At 28.7% G+C, this 22,504-nt stretch overlaps 1 protein-coding gene across 1 annotated transcript; it reads right to left on the reverse strand.

Moving 5' to 3' along the window:
• Window positions 1-15,222: 15,222 nt before the first annotated feature.
• LOC114737704 (transcription factor MYB8-like) lies at window positions 15,223-16,981 on the reverse strand. Its single transcript, XM_028925659.1, has 3 exons — window positions 16,662-16,981; window positions 16,377-16,506; window positions 15,223-15,907 (listed from the first exon to the last, which is right to left on the reverse strand). Exons 1-3 carry the CDS (start codon window positions 16,789-16,791, stop codon window positions 15,457-15,459), a joined length of 711 nt encoding a protein of 236 aa, XP_028781492.1. The 5' UTR covers window positions 16,792-16,981; the 3' UTR covers window positions 15,223-15,456.
• Window positions 16,982-22,504: the final 5,523 nt, after the last annotated feature.

Genomic DNA, 22,504 nt, shown 5'->3' on the forward strand with positions numbered 1-22,504 from the left:
TAATTGATCTTATAAAGTTCTTAGATACTATTCCGATGTTAGATATAAAATCTACTCAAAGCTTTTGGAATTGTATTTTGTAAACTAGATCTTGTATTTATTATTTGATGTAGTATTTTGTAATTAGTTTTTTTTTAAATGACATGATTGTTTCAAGTGAAAATTAATTTTTACTTCTTTTTTTTTTTTTGCAACAAAGAAGCTGATTATATTGAAACCAAATAAAGAATACTCATAAAGAATCTAAAATAACTAACAAAATGATAAACAAACTAGCCGCCTAACAAGGAGAAAGCAAAACGAAAAATACAAACATCTAAAAAATTTTCAATACATGAAGCTCTTTTTTTTTTTTTTAATATTTATCTGGCTGGAACGGAAAAAATCCCACAACGACATTCACCAAAAAGGCCCACAGCTGTAACTGGGGTTATGATACCCAATTTAAAGGGTGAGACTTATCCAATGAAGCTTTAGCAATCCAATTCGCTATCAAATTTGCTTACCTCAAAACCCATATAAGCAAGAATGGTTCCGAAAAAAATTTCTTGACGAGAAAATTCTCAATGAGAATAATTACAAAAGTAACAGCTGAGAAAACACAACCAAATTTAATACTCCTCCGATCATTAATATAAAACGCATTTAACTAATTTGATTATATTAAAGAAATTAGGTAAGTTAGTTAATTATAAAAAATGTGACACGTTTCTCTTAAAACACCATAATCATCTTTCTTAATACCACTCTCCTTCTTCTACTTATTATATTGAAGGGAGTATCCATAGGGGTAATTTAGAGAAAATTGATAAATATGAGAAATAGATCTTATATTTAGAACCAAAACTAATTCAACAAGTGGGTCCTATATTAAGGACCGGAGGAGTATTAAATGCAATATTATTAAGAGAGTCCATGTCTGTATTACTCCGTCATTACCAATTCTTGTTTGAAGCTTCACATCATGAGATATGAATTGACATTCGCATCCCAAAACTATTGTAGCACCATTCTCATTGCTTCCATCTCTGTCCGCACTGTCTTCAAAAATCCCTAGCCACTGCAAAATGATTGGATAGCCCCCAAGCACACACTTTCGGCCACCTTCCCCAAATCCCTACCACCTTTGTTCGAAGCTCAAAATCAACATTGTGTCGTTTTGACTCCAACTAGTGAAACCCCAAATTCCAATCGATCACAATTGTTGTTGCACTTGATGGCACCCATCTTAGATCATTCGCCGTGCCCGGATTAACATCACCTTTCTCGCAAGATCCAATCCAAATGAATGACTCCCCTACTACCAACATTTAGAGTTCATTACGTGACCACTGATCATTCTTACCCTCACAACACCTTTCCCACTTCTCTCAATCACCAACCCTTTCCATGCAAATAAGAACCCCCTCCCACCTTGCGACCACAAGGGAGAGAGATCCGAGGGCCTCGGCACGGGGACAAGAAAAAAAATTGGAAGAATTATAATAAGGTCCCAAAAAAAAGTTGAAATTGTTATTGTCACTATAAGACTTGTCATTACAGGCTGTTGAAATTGTTATTGGGACTTTTTAATAATTATTTTTCTTCTGTAAGACTTGATTGTAATTCTCCCAAAAAAATTTCCAACTAAGGAGGAGAAGGAAACTACCATCATATAGAAGATAGAAAGGACTAAGTCCTCCCAAAGCCATTGACATGGCAAGAAAGCCCTGAGAGAGGCAGAAGTAAACTCTACTAGAGAGTGAATGGACGACATTCACTGATTTTTTACTTTAGTTGAAATTAGTCATTATTGTCTTATTTATTATTGTTATTTAATAATTTAAAGTTGTTACATATTAAATTGTTGCTGTCGTTGATACTTATCAAGATTTTTTTTTTTTGTGAAAGTAGCTGTTACTACTTTAATTGTTATTATTTAATAAATTAAATTTATTAGTTATAAAATTGCTATTCTCATTTTGTTTTTTGTTTTATTTTTGACATTTCAAATTAAGTTGTTAGGTACTAATGTGTCTTTCTCCCTAAAATATATTATCTTTTCTCGATAAATTTTTCTATTAATTGTTGAGAAAAATAATGCCTATTCTTGTAGGCTTTTTTTTTTTTAATGATTAGAGGCTAAATTTTAGAAGTGGATTTGCGTAAAGCAAAAACAGACGTGGAGACGTTGGCAAAATGGACATATGCATATATTTATATGATATGGACTTCCTTTTTATGCTTGATATAACATCTAATTCATTAATTTGGAGAGATTAAAAAAGTTAAATAAATTATTTTAAATATTTAAATTTATTATTATTTTAAATTAATCTTGTCTGACTTCTAAACTAATATATAATCTAATAATACATATAAGTATTTCAAAAAAAATCACATAAAATATGCTATAATTAAGTCATTATTTAGTTTTTTTTTAATTTCCGAAATTAGTTAATTAGGTCTTATACACTCCTCTGGTATTTAATATAGGACCCAATTTTTAAGTTAGTTTTGGTCCTAAATATAAGACCATTTATCATATTTATTAATTTTCTCTAAATTATCCCTACGGATACTCCCTCAACTATAATCAAGTAGAAGAAGGAGATGGGGTATTAAGAAAGATAATTATAGTATTTTAGAAAAAATGTGTCACTTTTTTACAATTAACTAATTTACCTAACTTCTTAATCTAATTAAATTAGTTAAATGGGTATTATATTAAGGATCGGATGAGTGTGTGTATATTACTGGTCTAGAGAAGTGCGTTTCCTGTCTTTTTTTCTTAATTGCCTTGACCCGACTTATAAGGAAATTGCAGTAAACTATGGTCTCCTTCAGTTTGTAAAATTAGATGACTAATTTATTGATATTAAGAAAATTAATTAAGTTAATTAAATGTAATAAATGACTGTTGTTTTTCCTAGAACATCATTGTCAATCAATCATCATTGTTAATATGGATGGAAACTCAATCATCATAGGGATTATTTAGGAGTAAAATAAATAAGTATTAGACAAAATAAATTGAAGTCTTATATTTAAGACCAAATTGAATTTTTAACTAACCCTTATATTAAGGACCGAAGTAATACTTAGTAATTTACATATATATTAAAAATAAAAAATATTTAAAAATAAACTTTTTTGCATTAGATCATGAATAGTAATATTAATAAAAGTTTTATTACATGTGTTTTTTCCCCATGTTCCATGTAATTGCTTTTCCTTTTTTTTTTTTCAATATTTCTGCACACTTTCCTTTAGATTTTAGCTTATCATTATTCATCGACATAAATAGAAAATATTTCATAAAAAAATTTAGAAAGAAAATATTTTAAAAATTTTTATTCTCCATAACTAAATATTTTTTCAAAAAAAAAAACTAAGTCATGTTGGCATGAATAACAGGCTCTCTCCTCACCTTAAACAAAAACAATGGACAAAATTTTTAATTTCATCCCAACTTTTATGTGAAACAAATTAGTTTGGAGGATTTTAACTTTTATTCTGAGTATTCAATTGGAAAATCAGTCTCCGGTGTATTCCCGTATAAAAATTGTAATAGAATCTCATTCAAAAAAATAGCTACTAAAAAGTTTCAATGACAAGTGAAGAATTCTTATTTTTTACTCTGAAACATATCATTACAAGCTGCTTAGTTATCAATTAAGACTTTATAACAATTATATTCTTTTTTTGAGACTTGATTGTAATTCTCTCATATAAATTAAAAACAGAAAAAAAAAATAAGGAACAAAATCTTTCTAGTAAATACTAGTGTTTGGATTATGGTTGTTAAACTTGTGAGTTTAAGCAAACTCATAGTGGGAAATTTTATCAATAAATTGGCATTAAAGTATATAATTAAATAACTAAAATATAAAAGATGACAACAATTTTCTTTAAATATATTTTAAATCTAAATAATTAAAATTAAATCCATCAACATTCTTAGTTCACCATATTCAACAAATAAGGTTTTATGAATTTTATATGTAAAGTAACTAAACATAATTAATGTTGGCGGGAAAGGTTCTCTGAAGAGTACAAAAGAAGAAATGAAGAAGAAAGTGGTGCACGATATCTTCAAGACGTGGGCAACACTTTTATTTAGACTTAATTCGCCTCCACGTATTCCTATCTTATAGGGTGCAAGTTGGGATGCCTGGCGAATTTCCTTCAGGATATAATAAAGACCCTTGAATATGGATTGCACTTCCAAATTTAAGCAAAGATAACAATGGCTTTCACAAAGTGATAATTTGACTCTATCTCTACGTGCACTCAAAGACAAAGACAATGAGTTTGATCTTAGTGTTTGTGTTGTATTATCTCCAACTAAAGTGATGGTGAAGGGTTTATATAGAGCATGGAATGATGCCTTGAAGAGATACCTTTTAAAATAAAAACTTATCAAATAAAAAGTCACAACCATATGTTGGTTCATGAACCAACATAATTTAAATAAATACAATGAATTTAGTATGTAGGTTCATTTAATGTTTTAACTTCCTACATGATCTTTTGTTAAATACAATGTATTTAGTATGTATGTTCATTTAATATTTTAACTTTTTACATAACCTTCATATAAATATATTAATTTATATGAAGACACAACCCTTCAAATAAATTTATTAATTTATATGAAGACACAACCCCTCATATAAATTTATTAATCTAATAAATTTATATAAGGACATGACTTTTCAAAAAACACATTTCTTCATTTTAAAAATATTCCAACAATTAAATCAAAAAATTTAGCACAGATTCAAGAGTAAGTTGACGCGCTCTGATAAGCTAAAAATCTAAGAACATTAAACTCAGTAAGTGAACTTAGAAGTAATAGAGTTCACTGCTACCACGAATTTAATAATGAATCAACATGTTTTTGAAACTTAAAAATATAAAAAGATTAAACTCACGGAGTCGTGAGTTTGACAAATATATTATTCATCGTTTTGTAAAAAAACATAGAGAAATGGATGATGACGTTGCAATCGACGAAGGGAAAGAAACAAAAAAATGGTGTTGATTCATGAGTCTTTTTTTAACTTATTTTGTTGCCAACAGCTGTATCAAACTTTACAGCAATTAAAGAGCTTTTTTTTTTTAATCTTTTCTTCTTCTTTTTTTTTTCCAAAGTTAAAAGTAGTCTCAATCTCAACGTTGAATGGGAAACACACCTCTCCAATCATTATTGTGTGCTGATCTGATCATTACTTTAAAAAAAAAAAGCATTTGTGGGATTTTTATAATGGTTGTTGTAAATACAGTTTGGGCATATACCGGAAAAAAAAAAAATTAAAGACACCGGTAAGGAGAATATATCAGATAATACGAAGTCTTCTAAAAAAAATAAAAAAAATTGATGATAATATTTAATTAAGTTATTGAACGAAATTTTTTAATTAATAATCTATTTAAAGCTTTAGTTATTGATAAAAGTACTAGTGTGTTATGATACATATAATCGACTTACTTCATGGATAAGGCTTTTATAAAAATGATATAAAAAGTATCACCGGTATTTCGATAAATAAGATATAAGATTGCTGGCTTTATACATCAGTTATTAAAGAAATTGGTATAGAAAACACTTCCTCGATCAGTTAAATCCACAACTACTAGTAATAGAAATATAAGCAATAATTAAATAATCAGTTAGCAACCACCGATAAAGAAAATATAAGCATAATAAAATAAACTCTACAGTGTACACTAAATAAATTCAAAGGACCATGTAGGTTTTGTTTGGTACAAGGAGAGCAAAAGATAAATTTAAATATTTTGATTTAAAAAATTAAAAAAATTAGATTAAATTTTTTTAATTTTTATTAAAATTTTATAATTAACTTTTCTAATTTTTTAAATTGAGTTTGTTAAAATTTTATTTTCCCTCGCTATTCTGATATAAAAAGTGAGAGAGAAAAATACTATGACGTATTAGTATTAATTAATAATAAATTAAAGCAAGACATCCATAAAAAAAATTTTCTTTTTTCTTTTTTAAAAAAAAGAGCGTACTAAATTCATTTCCAATCAAGGTTTTATTTTTTTAGGGCTCACCAAATCAACGGGCGTTCATTAAACTGTTCCGATCGGCCGCTCTCTGACACAAACACATGCATGGCCTATTCACTTGAATTGAACATGGCTCCCCCTTCCCATGCTCTACTCTTGAAATTATACCCACGTAATTTTTAAGATATCTTTACACACACAGTACCTCTTGTCCTTAATATAATATATGAGCTTATTTAGTTTTTATTTTACTCATAAATAGAAGATCCCAATTCACTTGATCTCTCATATTTATTTATTTTTTAAGATAATTTTTGTAATAATAGTAGTTTTAGTTAATACATTTGATTAGTAAGGATATTTTAGAAAAAATAACACCTATTTATTACAAATAACTAACTTAATTAATTTTTTTAATCTACTCAAATTAGTCAACTAGTTTTTATATTAAGAATAGGAGGTAGTATATTCTTACTACCCGATTGGTAGGAAAATTTTGACTATGGCATGTCACAAATTCTACAACCAACTTAATGAATTTGATTTAAAAAATTGAAAAAAAAATAGAGTTATAAAATTTTAACAACAAGAAAATGCAAGATAGAAAATTAAAATAAATTAATTAAAAACTTTTAAACTCACTTCTCCGATTCTTCTTCCAATTCCCTCTATTTTCCTCGTACCAAACAGATGATATTATGATATTATCAGTATGAAAAAGCATCACAATTAAATGCATTTTATATTTACTTTTCCCCTCGTCCTCTCTCAAAATTTATTCTAATGAAAATTCAAATATTGATTCTTTACGTTGTGAGGAATTAGCTCCTTCTGCTAAACCCCACTTTGATTTCTACTTTATGGTTACGTTTGGCACCGAGTATTAAAAATGAGGGATAATTATTGGAATTGGGGTTGAAAACATATGTTAAAAGGATACTTAGCATGAGTGATTTCTTATAACATGGGATTAGGCAATCCCATATAGATATGATTGGAGAATACCACCTCCTCTCATGATATTCCCCAATCGCACATATATGGGTTTGTCTAATCCCAAATATCATACAATTACTCATACTAAACATTTTTTAATATAGTTTTACACTTTCAATCTCAATCCCTATCCTTATTTTTAATACTTCGTACCAAACGGAACTTATATGTGTTGTTTGAAATATGTATTGGGCCTTCCTGCTGTGTCCTTGTCCATAATCTTTTTATGGAGGCCTTTTATAGATAACTTTTTATGTTGCGTTAATAAAGAAATGCATTACAAATGGGTTGTGTTTAATAGAAATAGGTAGTCTACCATAATGTGTTAAGTCAATATTTGAATCCTTGTTGTCAAAGATGCTTACATTTAATGTCTGACAGTGTTTTGAACAGAATTACCTTCAATAAAAAGATACACGTGCTTACAACAAAAAAAAGAAATACATTATAGATTATCGCCCAAGGAAAAAAAAAAAACATTATAGACGCAAGTTGAAAAATCAACACAAATCCTAAGCTTTAGCTAAGAAATTAAAACCTTGTTTCAAACGTGACTTTTTGATTTTTTTTAAGAAACTTTTATTTCTAAAATGTGTTCTAAAATTTTTTTTTTTGGAGAACAAGAACATTAAAAAAAAAAAAAGGCCCTAAATATCTATTTCAACTCTGTTTTTTTTTTTTGGAATGTTAATCTATTTCAACTCTGGTTGGGTCCTCCGGGCTCAAGCACCAAGGCTGGTCTCCTTTTTGGTCATCGTTCATTTTGTTCAAAACAATGTAACATGAATCCCTGAGAAGAACGATAATGACCCTTTGGGCCCATGTCATTTTGAAATACTTCTATAGGCTAACAAGCCTGAAGTCAAGATATGTTTTGAGGCAAAAAGTCTCACAATCAGGTGCTTAGATATTAATGAAAAGGTATTCAAATTTTGATAAGCAACTTTCTCCTAAGTTGTCATTTACTCAAAATTTCATTTTGACCTTAACAAAATTAGCGAGTAAAAGTTATGCAGTTGACAACAACATATTCTACTTTTAGACAAGTCAATCTTTGATCAGATTGGATCAAATTTTAAAAATAACATTTCAAGTTGTCCTAAAAATTATAACAAGTTAGGTTTCTACAATTGACAATAACCTATGTAGATTTTTCACAAGTCAACATATGGTTTTGAGTAAATGACAACTTATAAAAAACAACTATCCGTCAAAATTAGAATGCCTAATTGTTAATATCTAACCACTATATTTTCACTTCAGTTCTCTGGCATTCTGGCATTGCAGAAGAATTTCAAAATAGGTCTGAATGCCATTATTTTTTTGTTGTTGTGGGGAGCTCAATGATGTTCTCCCTTAAAAATACTTACTTTAGAAGATTCATAGGGTGCACTACCTACCACATTCATGTATTCTAGTTTTTTGCTTTGGTTTGTTCGTTGGGAGAATTGCAATAAGGTTCGAAGAAAGAAACATATTTGCCAAAAAAGTCTCATAATAATTTCGCAGCTTGTAATGACAATTTATAAACTAGCAAATGATAACAAGTTTCAGTTACTTACTTATTATTGAGATTTTTTTTATAATTATCTTTCTTTTTTATGATCTCATAGAGATTCTTCCTTGTTTGTTTTTGTTGTCTTTGTTTTATGTTGGTTTGCAAAAGCTAGTAGTATTTGGACATATGTTTGTTGTACGGTTTGTTTGTTTTCTTTTTGTTGGAATATAGATGATGCATTTTCAGGCCGCAAGAAAAAGATCTAATGTTTTATCCATTTAAAATATCATGCTTTAATGAATTTTTATTTAATTGAATTCAATATTATTAAAAAAAAAAAAAGAATATAGCTTACTGTGAGCATGAATGAGTTTTGTACGTTTTGAAGAACATACAAATCAAGGAAAAATCATTTCACAGGTGTCTATGCTTTTTTTAAATTTTTAATTTGGTATTTATAGAGTTTATTATTATTATTTTTTAATTTTACTCTGTTAGCATCGTTAGTCCTGAATTAACAGAACAAAACTACATGGCTAATAGTGCTAAGAGAGCAAAATTAAATAATTTAATACAAAAAGTATAGCTATTATATTAAAAATTGAGTGTGTAAGATGGAATTTGAATTTTGTTTGATGATAAAAAAATCATTTGAAAAGAGTCAGCCTATATGGATTCGACCAAACTAAAAAAAATCTCAACCAATCATTCCAAACACCATATTAATAATGAATTATTTTTAATGATGTCGACATTGTTAGTGGGCTGGGCAGATGTGCATTGTATTTTCTTTATAAGCAGAATTCGTATGGCAAGGACCCATGGAACTCCATGGCTCTGTACCCGACAATGTTCCTACAACCCGACCCGAGGGAGACCTCAGAAACCGGGTGAGAAAGAATCCTGGAGGATCAGAGGCTGAAGGAGGAGTAAACGAAGTGGGCTGTGTTCAGTTTTTTTTCTGGTTGTTTTCTCCTGGCCTTCGGCCCGGGTATGTTACAAATGGGCCCACAACATAAATTCAAACCGCTCAACGACAAAAAAGTTGAGCTAGGTCCCGATAGCTTATCAGGATTCAAAACCTTCATTTTCCATGCTTAAAAAAAAGACTTAGAGGGGTATTTACGAATTGCTTGCCAACTAAGTCCTCTCATAAGGGTATATTAGATATGTAATAAATGTAAATCCATGGAATTGTGTGATATATCTGGTACTCCTTTCAATTCTTAATATGAAAGCTACTAACTAATTTGAGTATATTAAAAAAAATCAAATAAATTGGTTAATTATAATGTATATGACATAATCTCTTTAAAATACCCTTATATATTAGATTATACATCTCCGGCCTTTAATGTAAGAGCTACTTAATAGGACAAATAAATAAATTATTTAATTCTAACAAATGTGGCATGATCTTCCTAAAATACCCTTACGCAATATTAGATTTTATATCAGTTTATAAGTTAAGTAAATTATTTTGAAAAAAATGATAAATATAAGAGGTAAAATACATTTACAATCAAAACTAACTTCTTGACTAACTAACTCTTATAGTAGTATTTATGACTAAATAAGTACATCAATTTATAAGTTAGGTAAATTAATCTGAAAAAAAAAATTAATTGTGAGAGATAAAATAAATTGATATCATATATTTAAAATCAAACTTAACCTACTAACTAGTTTTTAGGAAAAATTGTAAAAAAAGACTCTGGAACTTGAAAAACGCAGATAAGGACCCGTGACAACTTCACTATGAGTTTTGACAACTTTGTAATATATTATTATTGTAAAAAATCATAGTGAAGTTGTCACGGGTTTTTATCTGCGTTTTTTAAATTTCAAAGTCTTTATTTGCAATTTTTCCTAGTTTTTATATTAGGGTGGGAGAGAGCATGTGATATGATAGATCAAAGTTCAAACATTATGATCGGTACCCGTAGCATCCCTATTAGCACTTATCCATATATGTCCCTAATTCTACCCTCATAAAACGTTGTGTAGTATACACAACAGCCTTTCCAAAGGCAAAGAAAGAGGGAGAGACGAGCAGGTGAGAGGGAGGTCCACATTGTGATGGAACAACCCTTTTTATCACCAAACTTTGTCAACTACAAACATCTGTGCTGATGCTATGCACCTGAATCATCCTGTCTATCTATACAATCTAACACTACTAAACCCTTTTGCAAATAATTGTACAAGATCCTCTAAGAAATTATTGGAAATACTTTTCCTCCATTTCTAATTTGATGCGTGTACGTTTTTCTCTCTTAATAATAAGTTTTTTTTTAAAATTTATTCTTTCAGCATTGTTAGTTCCTGAAATTTTATTAATCTATTAGCACTGTTTAAGTCCCTTACACACTGCTACAAAATATTCATTTTACGTTAAAAAAACAGAAAAACACATACTTATGTTCACCTAGTATATGAAAATAGATGAGCATATTCATGTATGCTCATACTAGATGGGTAGACGAGTATAAACTCGTCTGTTCAAAGCGACAGAGTAGTATATTTATGTATACTTGTTTATTTTGTTTAAATATATGCATTATTTATTTTGGTCAGAACAGATAAATATAGTGATTTATATTCTTTTGTTCTAGTCATAAGAGACAAATATAGTATTTTTTTCTTCCCCATCTGTTCAGGACAAACGAATAAATAATAATTATTTACATCTCTTTTATCAACGTCTCTCTCTAAATAGATTTAAAAAAAAATTACAAAAATAGCATATTTTATTGTAATGATGTAATCGAATCTTACCCCTCTATATAATGTAGAAATTCAACAAAGTGGTGTATAGAGTAAGGGAAAGCATTCCGTCACTCATGAAACCGATCTCTCCAAGGAATGTTACTGTGCTACGTGCAAAGCACTAAGGTGAAAATTTATCAATAAAGTATATACTATTTCGGTTTACGTGAAATATATTTATAAATACTTAAATAAGCATATCAAAACAAATTTTCAGTTGATTAAAATTTGAAGAGATTAACAAAGCTAAATAATTTATATAACTATATCATATGTTACAATTACATGATCCTTTTAAAATACGGTGTTTTGATTAAAAGACTTATAATTTTAACATAATAAAGAATAAGAATGCAATAAAAAGAAATAAAACTAGAAGGACCTAATTTCAAATATGATAAAACTAAAGCACTGCCAAGTTAATTTTTCCTTATTTAATACTCCTTTTGTCCTTAATATAGGACCTAATTTAGGAGTTAATACTGATCCTATACAAAAGGTTTATCATTTTTTTCAAGTTAATCATATTAGTATTCTCCCAGTAATAATTAAGTAGGAGAAGAAGAGAAGAAATTAAGAGAAATATTTAAAATATTTTGAAAAAATATATCACATTAACTAATTTAACTAATTTTTTAATTTATTTAAATTAGTTAATTAGATTTTACATTAAGGGGATGTTTGGCATTTGAGAGAAGTGCATTTAAAAAGCACTTTTTTTCACAAATTAAGATAAATTTTTTCATATATTTATTTTATATATAATAAAATTATTTTTAAAATTATAGATTGGGTTTACCCAAACAACCTCTGAGAACTGAATATTTAACCATTTGTTTGCGGGAACAGGGCAGACACGAAAGTTAATACGTGGGAGACTGTGAGTCACGCATCCAACTTTCTTCAGGTGTCTAATCTTCTCGTCTAGGTTTGGCTCCCACATTGACTATATGCCTTATTCCTTTAACTTTTTGGCATAGATTATTATATTAATTTAAAGTTTAGCAAACGGTTTATTTCGATCCAGCTATAAAATCTTAATTTATTTTGACTCTAAATTTATATTTATTTTTTGAAGTCCTCCTTAATCACATATTAGGGAGTTCTTCATCAAGGCAGTATTATTTTATAGTCTTTTCCTTTGTATCCAAAAAAGTACTACTATTTTCCAGGACAAATGATTACTTTTCTGATTATTAATTTAAATGCTATTCATTTAATTTGAATAAACTAAGAAATTTAAATAAATTAATTAATTATAACATATGTTACTTAACCTTTCTAAAATAACTTAGTATGATATAAATTGGGTAAATTAGTTTGAGAAAAAAATGATAAATATGAGAGATAAAATACTCTCTAAGTAGGACCTACATTTAGAGCTAGAGGAGTAAAACAGATTTATAAATCATATCGAACATGTTTTACCATAATTAAGAAAAACTGTAAATTTTATTAATTCTGCCTTAAAATTTAATAAAATTTCAATTTTAGCCCATATCTAAGATATAAACTTTTTTAAAAAAATCTATGCATAATATTAAATGAAGAGTAAAATGATACATTTATGTTAAAAATCTAATGATGTGAATTATAAATAGGACTAAAATTTTTTTTCTCACTTTACCTTATACTATCTCCGATCCTAATTATAAGATCTTGTTTGCAGTGGTAAATAACACTAGATAAGTATAAATTAATTATCTAACTCTTATATTTTAATACCTAAGGAAGTAGAATGAAAAACCAATGCATGTGAATTTTATGTTATTCTCATTCCACTCGTGAAACTTTTTTATACCAAATATTAATATTATACCTTGAACCGAGCGCACTGAACTACCACATATGACAATCTGAACTTTAGTTATAGTTAACCTAACACAGCATGCATACGATACAATAATTGTCAAAGACTGAAAGAAATTATAATAACTAATATGTACTTGCATGTTTCTAGATATATTAACTTCATGGGCTTCTATACTACGCGAAGAAAAATATATTTATGTGTCTGTGTGTTTCTTATTTTGCATGTATTTGAAAATCTACAGTACATATAAAGATTAAGCCTAAACATTGCGCGTGTACACCAGATTGAACTATACATTTTAAGCCTATAGTTCAAAGTGTGGTCTTGTGATTGTCTTGGTGCTGGAATATTTTCTGACTCTCCTGTTTTAGTTGGTGTCACATTAAATTACTTGAATGAATATATGTAACAGATTCCTAGAGTGATGCAAAAGTATGATGAGTATAGATGTTTAATTTGTGTAGCATATATTTTCTGTCTCTTTCCAGAACGGTAGGTGGTGGGGACAACACAGCCAGCCTGTCTAACACTTCATTATATCTTTTTTAAGCCCCCCCCCCCCCGGTTCTACACAGAATGTTTAAAATCTTGTATATGCTATAGCATATAGATTTATAGACCAATCATTCTTATATCGTCTTGAATGTTAGACGAGGTTTTAATTTTGTGTATATCACGAGACAACTGAAGGGAAATAATGTTTCTTACGGTTATCATCAGATTTAACATAATTGAAATATATAACCTGAGTTGAAATATAATGTCACTTCATTACTTTACACATGGTTTGATTAATATTGTATAAAAAACTTTGTTTAATTTCCAACCATGCCATCATGCATCCATGTACTTACATTCGTTGGATTCTTTTTTGCTGAGGGAAAATTCTTTTTTCGCAGAAATTAGAAGGTAAAGTTTTGGTTACTGTTGGTTATGTTAAGGAAAGATACATGGCAGATCTACTTTTACAAGCTGTTTAAATATGGAGGAAGATTTGATTTGTGAGTTGAAGGAATTAACAACAGGAAAAGATGAAATAAATTTGACCTTTTAACAAAGGATCCACATGACGAGGTTAAAAAAGCTCTTAAGAAAATGAAAAATCGTAAAGTAGTTAGACTTGATGGTGCTTCCCTATCAAAGTTTAATAGGCCCGATGTGTTGTGGCTTTCATTAAGCTATTTAATGAGATTTTACGGTACAAGAAAATGCTTCATGATTGGAGGAAAAAAACTTTAATTCCTATTTACAAGAATAAAAAAATATATTCAAAAGTGTACAAGTTTACAGAGATAAAGCTTATGACCCATACAGTAAAATTATGGAAAAAAGTGATTGAACACCGATTGTGATTGGAGACTTTGCATTTCTAAGGACCACCGATTTTGGATGCATATCAGGAAGATCCACAACAGAAGTAATTTGTTTACTAAGGGGTTTATGAAAAATTATTAGAGTAAAGGAAGGGATTTCATATGGTTTTTATTGACTTGAAAAAAGTTTTACCATTTTTTTACCAGTGTAAAAACATCCAAAAGTGAAATAAACGATTTTCTTCTAAGAATTAGCCTACATTAGGGATCATCTTTAAGTGCTTATTGGTAGTTTTGGACATTATTCTAACTGGGCTCTTATAAGAAGAAATCCCTGAGAAAATGTTTTTTTTTTTTCAATGACATAGTTTCTTTGGCTGATTCAAGAGAAGAGAGATTAACTATAATTAAACTTAAGTTTTAAAGAAAGACCTTGGAGTTGAAAGATTGTCACTTGAGTAGCAGTAAGACAGAATATATTTATTAGCATTTTAATTAAAAAAAACAAGTTAGAAGTGCTTTAAAAGTTAAAATAAGATAGCAAATCATTTCACAAGCGGCAAGTTCAGATATTTGGATCAATATACAATACAAAAAATATGTTAAAATTGATGAAGATGTTAATCATGGAACACAAGGCTTGTTGTTATTATTGACATTTATTGTATTGTAAACATATAAATTTTTTTATATCAGTAAAATAAAATGGTGACAATCTGTCCACTTCAAGTTTGTTCCTTTATATATAAGAATACCGACAAAGAGATGGATTCTCATTACTATCATCATCCTCATATTTTGCGACTTTTGTCTTTCAGTTATGTAGAATTTTCCCGAAATAGAATTATATCCATGACTATTAAATCCGAGAGCATCCCACAAAGAAAACAAAAAGAAAGGGAACAAAAATCATTGTCATGTTGATAATAAAGTAAACGAACCATCAATTATAGGATGGTCACCACTTTTACACGATTAATTGAAACAAAACTAAACTGTGAATAGTTTGCTCATTAAGATTTGCAGCTCTCTTTCTCTCAAGAAAGTGAAGATCACCCAAACAGAAGAAGTTCAGTTGAAGGTCTAGAATATTCTGGAATTCGCTTTGGATCTGGGGAAGGTGAAGAAGAAGAAGAAATAATTCCAGTCCTCATATTGAGGTCCAGCTTCAAATCAGTCCTCATATTGGGGTCCAGGTTCAAATCAGGTATGCAAGATGATTCTTCTTCCTCTAAACCACTCGCTGCATCTGAGACTTGATCACAGTTGGAGTTGTTATCAGAAACATAATAAGGTTTTGTAATTGGCTCATCATTATTCTTGGCACTATTATTATATGATGATGATGCTGAGCTTCCAGACATTAATGGCGGATTTGGAGTTAACCGATGATTGGTCGGATCAATTCCTTTGTTTATGAGCTTTTTTCTCAGATGAGAGTTCCAATAGTTCTTCACCTCATTATCTGTCCTTCCTGGTAATCTTCCGGCTATCAGTGACCACCTATATATAACAATGCCATTGATCAATACAACAATAAGGCTCATCTCACACTAGGTTAAAATCAAAATTATTTCCTCCTTTGTTCTTGAAGTGAGAAAGCAAAACTTGAGGATTAACTTTATTAATACTCCCTCTAGTCTTAAATATATGAGCTAATTAAGAGATTTACTCTAGTCTTAAATATATGAGCTAAGTAAGAGATTTATTTTTGTCCAAAAGGTGAGAACTCAATTCATGTTATTTTCCAAATTTATTATTTTTCCTCAAACTATTTCTGCTGGTATGAAAGAAGGGTTCCATGTGTTTTACACATAATTAACTTGACAAAATTTTTAATTAATTTTTATAAATTAGTTATCAAACTTTTATGTTTATTTATTTATTTATTTATTTATTTTTGTGATAAACATCAAACTTTTATGTTTAAAATGAGAGGGAGTTATTAGATGGGATTAAGAAATATTCGAACCGGTTTCCTAGGAGGGCATGAAGCTTGATGATGAGATCTTCTTCATCTTCAGCAAACTTGCCTCTTTTAAGGTCTGGCCTCAGGTAGTTTATCCATCTCAGCCTACAACTTTTGCCGCAGCGAAGTAAACCTGAAGATTTAACAAAACTAATAATGTGAGCATCATTTCTACTAATTCGAAAAGCCTATTAATTCAAAAAACTAATTACCCAGAAGTGAAGAGATCAAAGTAAAATATCATATATATATATATATATAGAGAGAGAGAGAGAGAGAGAGAGGTACCAGCAGCTTGAGGGAGGATACGCCAGGAACCCTCGCCATGTTTGTTGATATGATCAATGAGTTTCTGATCTTCTTGTTTGGACCAAGCTCCTCTGTTCAAAACCGCCTTCTCACAGAAAGGTTTCCTCATTCTCCCCTTGTCCTCTCACACCTTCAAAAGGGCTAATATATATATATATATATATATATATATCAGTGTGTGTGTGTAAAAACCCTAGGTAGCTAGCTAGAACAGGAAAGGAAGACAATGGCAGGGGCGGTGACAGTGAGGAAAATAGCAAGTGTTTAAGAAAGAGAAAAAGAATGGAGGGTGCGTAGCATCACATATTGCGTTCGAAAGTGTATATATATGTGTGTGTACAGATATACACGCCCACATATATATATATATATATATATATATAATAAGAGAAGAAGACGAAGGAGAGAGAGAGGGAAGAGAGAGAGGGAGGGCGGGAGGAATGGCTCATAAAAAAGTTGGTGCGCTCGCGCTTGGTTAGTTGTCCGCTAATTATTAGTCAATAATCACGTACCGTCCTTCCTCCATCCATTTTTTTTTTTGGGCTTCTAAATTCATTCACTTTGATTTCTCCAATGAGAAGTTGACATGCGTATATAACATTGTTTGTTTCTGGTGCTTCAGCAATGGGCTTATTTGGAATATTGGCTTATAAGTAGCTTTTCAAACGTAATTTACGAAATACAAGATAAGTATATGAATAGGGTTTTATCTCAACTTGCGTGAAAATACTTATAAGTACTTTTGTAACGTTGATCCAAACAAGCCCAATATTAGAAGTACTTTTTATATGTACAAATTACTAAAAAAAAAGTTAATATAATAATTACATAAAAGATAGATTTTATAATATATGTTAATTTGAAGGAACAAAATTGTTGATAATATATTTTTTACCCACATAATTAATAATATATAAGATAATGTAATTAATAATTAATTAATATGTGTACATATATTTATAAAATATAAGATTATATATGTTTATAAAAAAACAATAGATGGGTGTTAAAATCATATTATCATTGAGATCTACTCTAACAGGTACTTTGACACTCTTCAATTTGAGCCAGGAGCAGAATGGATTCACTTCTTCTGAAACTATGATTTTGAACCCAAAACTATGGTTTTGGCCCAAACCATGGTTTCTCTAGAATTGTCCCTGTTTGGCCGTCTCTTTTTCCAAATCATGGTTTGGAGAGACAGCCAAACATGCCCATAATCTCACTTTTAGATATTCATGTAGGTGTTAGATTTTGTCCTTGAAGTGAGGTTGTAGTGTTCGATAGAGGGGGTGTTTGGATAAAACTAAATTATGGTTTGGAGAATAGCTTCTAAAGAATAGATTTTAAGAGAATAGATTTTTGGGCTTGTTTGGGTAACATTCCAAATCAAGGTTTGGAAATCCAAACCATGGTTTGTGTAAAAAAGTTGCCAAACAGGGGGCAAAATTAACAAACCATAGTTTTGGGTCAAAACCATAGTTTCAGAAAAAATAAATCCATTTTGCTTCTGGCTCAAATTAGAAAGTATGATTGTGCCTGTCAGAGTAAATTTCAACCATAATATGACTTTAACACTCCTCAATTAATTTTTTTTATAAACATATTTAATCTTATATTTTATAAATATATATACACATATTAATTATTTATTAATTACATTATCTTATATGTTATTAATTATGTTGGTAAAAAATATATTATTAACAATTTTATTCCTTCAAATTAAAATATATTATAAAATCCATGTTTTAGGTAATTATCATATTAATTTATGCTTTTTTTAGTAATTAGTATATATAAAAAGTGTTTCTGATAACAGCTATCCAAACACTCTCACTTTATCAGAACTACTTTTTCACAAAATCTATTCTTCTAAAGCTATTCTCCAAACTATGGTTTGGTTTTATCCAAATACCCCCAAATTTGTGAAAAATAGATTTTATAAAAAAGTGATTCTGATAAAATGAGAGTGTTTAGATAGTTGTTATTAGAAGCAACTTTTATATGTGCAAATTACTAAAAAAGGCATAAGTTAATATGATAATTACATAAAATATAAATTTTATAATATGTTTTAATTTAAAGGAATAAAATTGTTAATAATAATTTTTTACCAACATAATTAATAATATATAAGAAGATGTAATTAATAAATAATTAATATGTGTATATATATTTATAAAATATAAGATTAAAAAAGTTTTTGTAAAAAATGAATATTTTTTACTAACAGAAAGATATTATTTTATTTTAAAAATTATAAATATGAAATAGCATGATATTTTTTTATTTTGAAATATTTCATTTATCTTTTCCTCTCATATATATGATTCTCTTAGGCCCTCTCTTAGTGTGTGCCTGGTTGTTGAGATCATTTGTATATGCCAGCAATCGAGTCAAGGGGCATTTTTTGTCCAGGTGATGTTGCCTACCTTCTGGCATTCCAATAGCCAAAATTTCAGCATCAGAAGTGAGATGATTTCATTTTTCACATAACCATGGTTTTAGAGGTTAAAATCATAATTTCAGTTTAAACCATGGTTTTCCAAAATATTAGGGTGCTTGGATGTCATCTGATCCAAATCATGATTTTGCCTCCCAAACTATGGTTTTGGATGACATCCAAACGGGTCCTTCGTATCTGTCAGATTGGTAGTAGTTATATTTATTCATTTACTTGTACTGTTCATGTTGGATTTCAATTTTTCTTATTTGTCTAAATTAGTAGACGAAAGGTTTAAAGGGATTTAAAAGAATATGATAGAATTTAATATACTAGTTTAATATTGCCCTACTTGTACACTCAATGTTCAATTCAAACTTTCAAGCAGAAACTATACAATGCGATATTATTTGAATGTATTGATTAATTTCTAAAAACAAAAATTATTCATGGATAACTTTATGATTGAATTAAAATATTAATTTTCATGCTTAATATTGTCATGCTCCAATCGAAGGCTCTATTTTAAGAGAAATTTAAGAGTTGTTTGGTTTTTTGTCTTTAAAATAGTTTTTTTTTGAAATAGAAAAAAACATGTTTAAAAGAATATGATAGTACTACTTTGGTCCTTAGTATAAGAGCTAGTTTGGTATTCGATTTAGTCTTAAATATAGGATCCCAATCCATTTTATCTTTCATATTTATCCATTTTTTTACAAAGTAATCCTTGTAGTAGTTACACATATTAAGTATTCCATCAAATGATAGTTTTAGCCAAAACATATGATTAGCAAGGGTATTATAGGGAAGAACACATAATTATTACAAATAACTAACTTAACAAACTTTCTTAATTAATATACTTAAATTAGTTAACTAACTCCTATATTAAAGACCGGAAGTAGTATTTAATATATTAGTTTAAGTATTGACTACTTTTGCTTTCATAGTTTCATGAGTACTCTTATTTAGCAAGAGTAGCTAGTAACTATACAATAGTAGTCACCAAATTTTTACAAGCAAAAGTTGTTAATCATGAATTTAAAGTAGTTAATAACTAAATAAGAATAGTCACTGAAGTTTTGGTGACATTTTTGGAGCTTTGATAACTAACTGTTAGAAGAGTTGTTGGCACTAGAACTCCGGCCGGGAGTGCTTATGTGGCATTATTTTTTTTACAAAAAGGTGAAGGGCAGTTGGATCATTTGGTCATATTTAAAAATTTCAAAATAGTACAAGGAGGTTTTATATTAAAATTTGAAATTTACCCATCTTAATTTGTCATTTAACCTTTTTAAAGATATTTTCATGTCATTTTTCAAATTTGTTTTCGAAAACCAAAAAAATCAGAACATCCGGCCATATGATATATTTTTTTCTTATCGTCCCATAAAACTAGAGGAGATTGACTATACTATATTTTCAATTTTCACTAATGACAATCATGCTACTAAAGTAAACTAAATTAGGTAGATTAAAAAATAGTTAAATTATTTATTTGTTAAAAATATATGTTTTTTTAAAATATCCTCTTATATATGTATATATCTTTTGCGTTGAGACTATCTATTTATTCAAACTCTTTTAACAAAGGCAATCAACAAGGATAGTTTGAAAAAAAAATATGAAAAATAAAATAAATTAAGATCTTATATTTAAAATCAAATCAAATTACTCAATTAATTTTTATATTAGGCGCAAAAGGGAGTAGAAATATAAAAAGCAAAGTCATTGAAGAGTTGATTTGTAAATTTGAAAGTGGCGTTGGGTCACACATGTTTGACAGTTGACCGTTAGTTTTAAATATAACCTACTCTTTGTAGAAATAATGATACATCAAGTTTTTTTTTTTTTGGGTCCAAAATGATACATCAAGTTTAGTTGCCGCAAATTTCCACTTACACACACAATCATATTGCCGCTGCTTCTCACAAAAGGAGATCCTACTCAAAAAGTGGCTGACGAGAGGGTCTTCAACACTACCTCTAGTGTTTAATATAAGAGCTTGATAACTAATTTAAGGATATTAAAAAAAAATAGTTATATTAGTTATTTGTAATAAAATATGTTTGTTTTCTCTATAATACTTTTGCTAATCATGCATATTATTAGCTATAATTACTTTTAATGAAACCTTTAACATATGTAACTACTACAAAAACTACTTTGAAAATAAATAAATAAATATAAGAGACAAAATAGATTATGGTCTTATATTTAAAATCAAATTGAATATCAAACTAGATATTATATTAAGGATTAGATGTAGTAATATTTTAAATAATATTGATGCAGGGGATGAGAAAGAGAGGGATTCAAAGATAAGAGATGAGTTCAAAGGGAAGACAATGTAATTCTCATTAATATCACTTAAAGGCGTATAATAAAGCAAATGTAATAAGAGGTGATTTATGAGCGCCAACCTAACTCTACAAATTAAATATAATAGTAAAATATTATAGAAACCTAAAATTAAATCAAAATATTATGAATGATACCAATAATGACTGAAAGATAACAATAATGTCAAGGAAAAAAAAATCAACATTAAAACAAAATATTTTTAATTGTTTTTCTTATAAAGCTAAATATTTAAAATTCTAACTAACTATTATTTGATATTTCAAGGAGAGTTTACACGCCACTTTGCCAATGGCCATGTTATATACCACTTTGTTTGTATATGTAAGTTTCTTGTAGGAGAAAAGTTCATTCCTAAATATAAGTTACTTGTAGGCCAATCAATGATACTTTTTTAATTTTACCTCTATTCAATACAATAAAAAAAAAATAGGTGAGAGAAAATGTATAATACATTTTTTTCAATACCCGAGGGTGAGGTACTACTGTATAGGAACAGAGGCTGGTGTGTGCGCATTATTACTGGTTTGATCTGTAATATGTAATCCTAACACAGTCATATGATTAATAAATTATTTTTTAAAGTTGGTCTATCAAATGCTGGCAAAAAAAAAAGTCTATTAAAAAAATTTATTATTGACGCAGCGATTCTTATTTTTAAAAAATAATTAAATATAAGATGAGTAATAAAGATAATCATTTTATAAAAATAAATTTAAGCTAAAACATTTGGATTATAAAATTTTAATTTTGTGGTTTTCTTCTAATTAGATGACATAAATTTTTTTTAATATTTTAAATGATATGCAATTCCATGAATAAATAAGATCGCCTCGCCTGCCATTTGTAGGTTTGCTTGGAATAATTTATAAGTAACTTTTTTATCATGATTTATGTAATACGTAAATATGACAGTAAAATTTTGTTTCAACTTATGTAAATTATACTTATATGTTTGTAATTGCCAACCCAAACGTGGATGGTGACCGGGGAAAGAGCAGGCGGCACAGCGTTT

Source organism: Neltuma alba, unplaced genomic scaffold, assembly GCF_004799145.2.
Source record: "Neltuma alba isolate B1F8T4 unplaced genomic scaffold, ASM479914v2 tig00013481_pilon, whole genome shotgun sequence".
NCBI lineage: Eukaryota > Viridiplantae > Streptophyta > Magnoliopsida > Fabales > Fabaceae > Neltuma > Neltuma alba.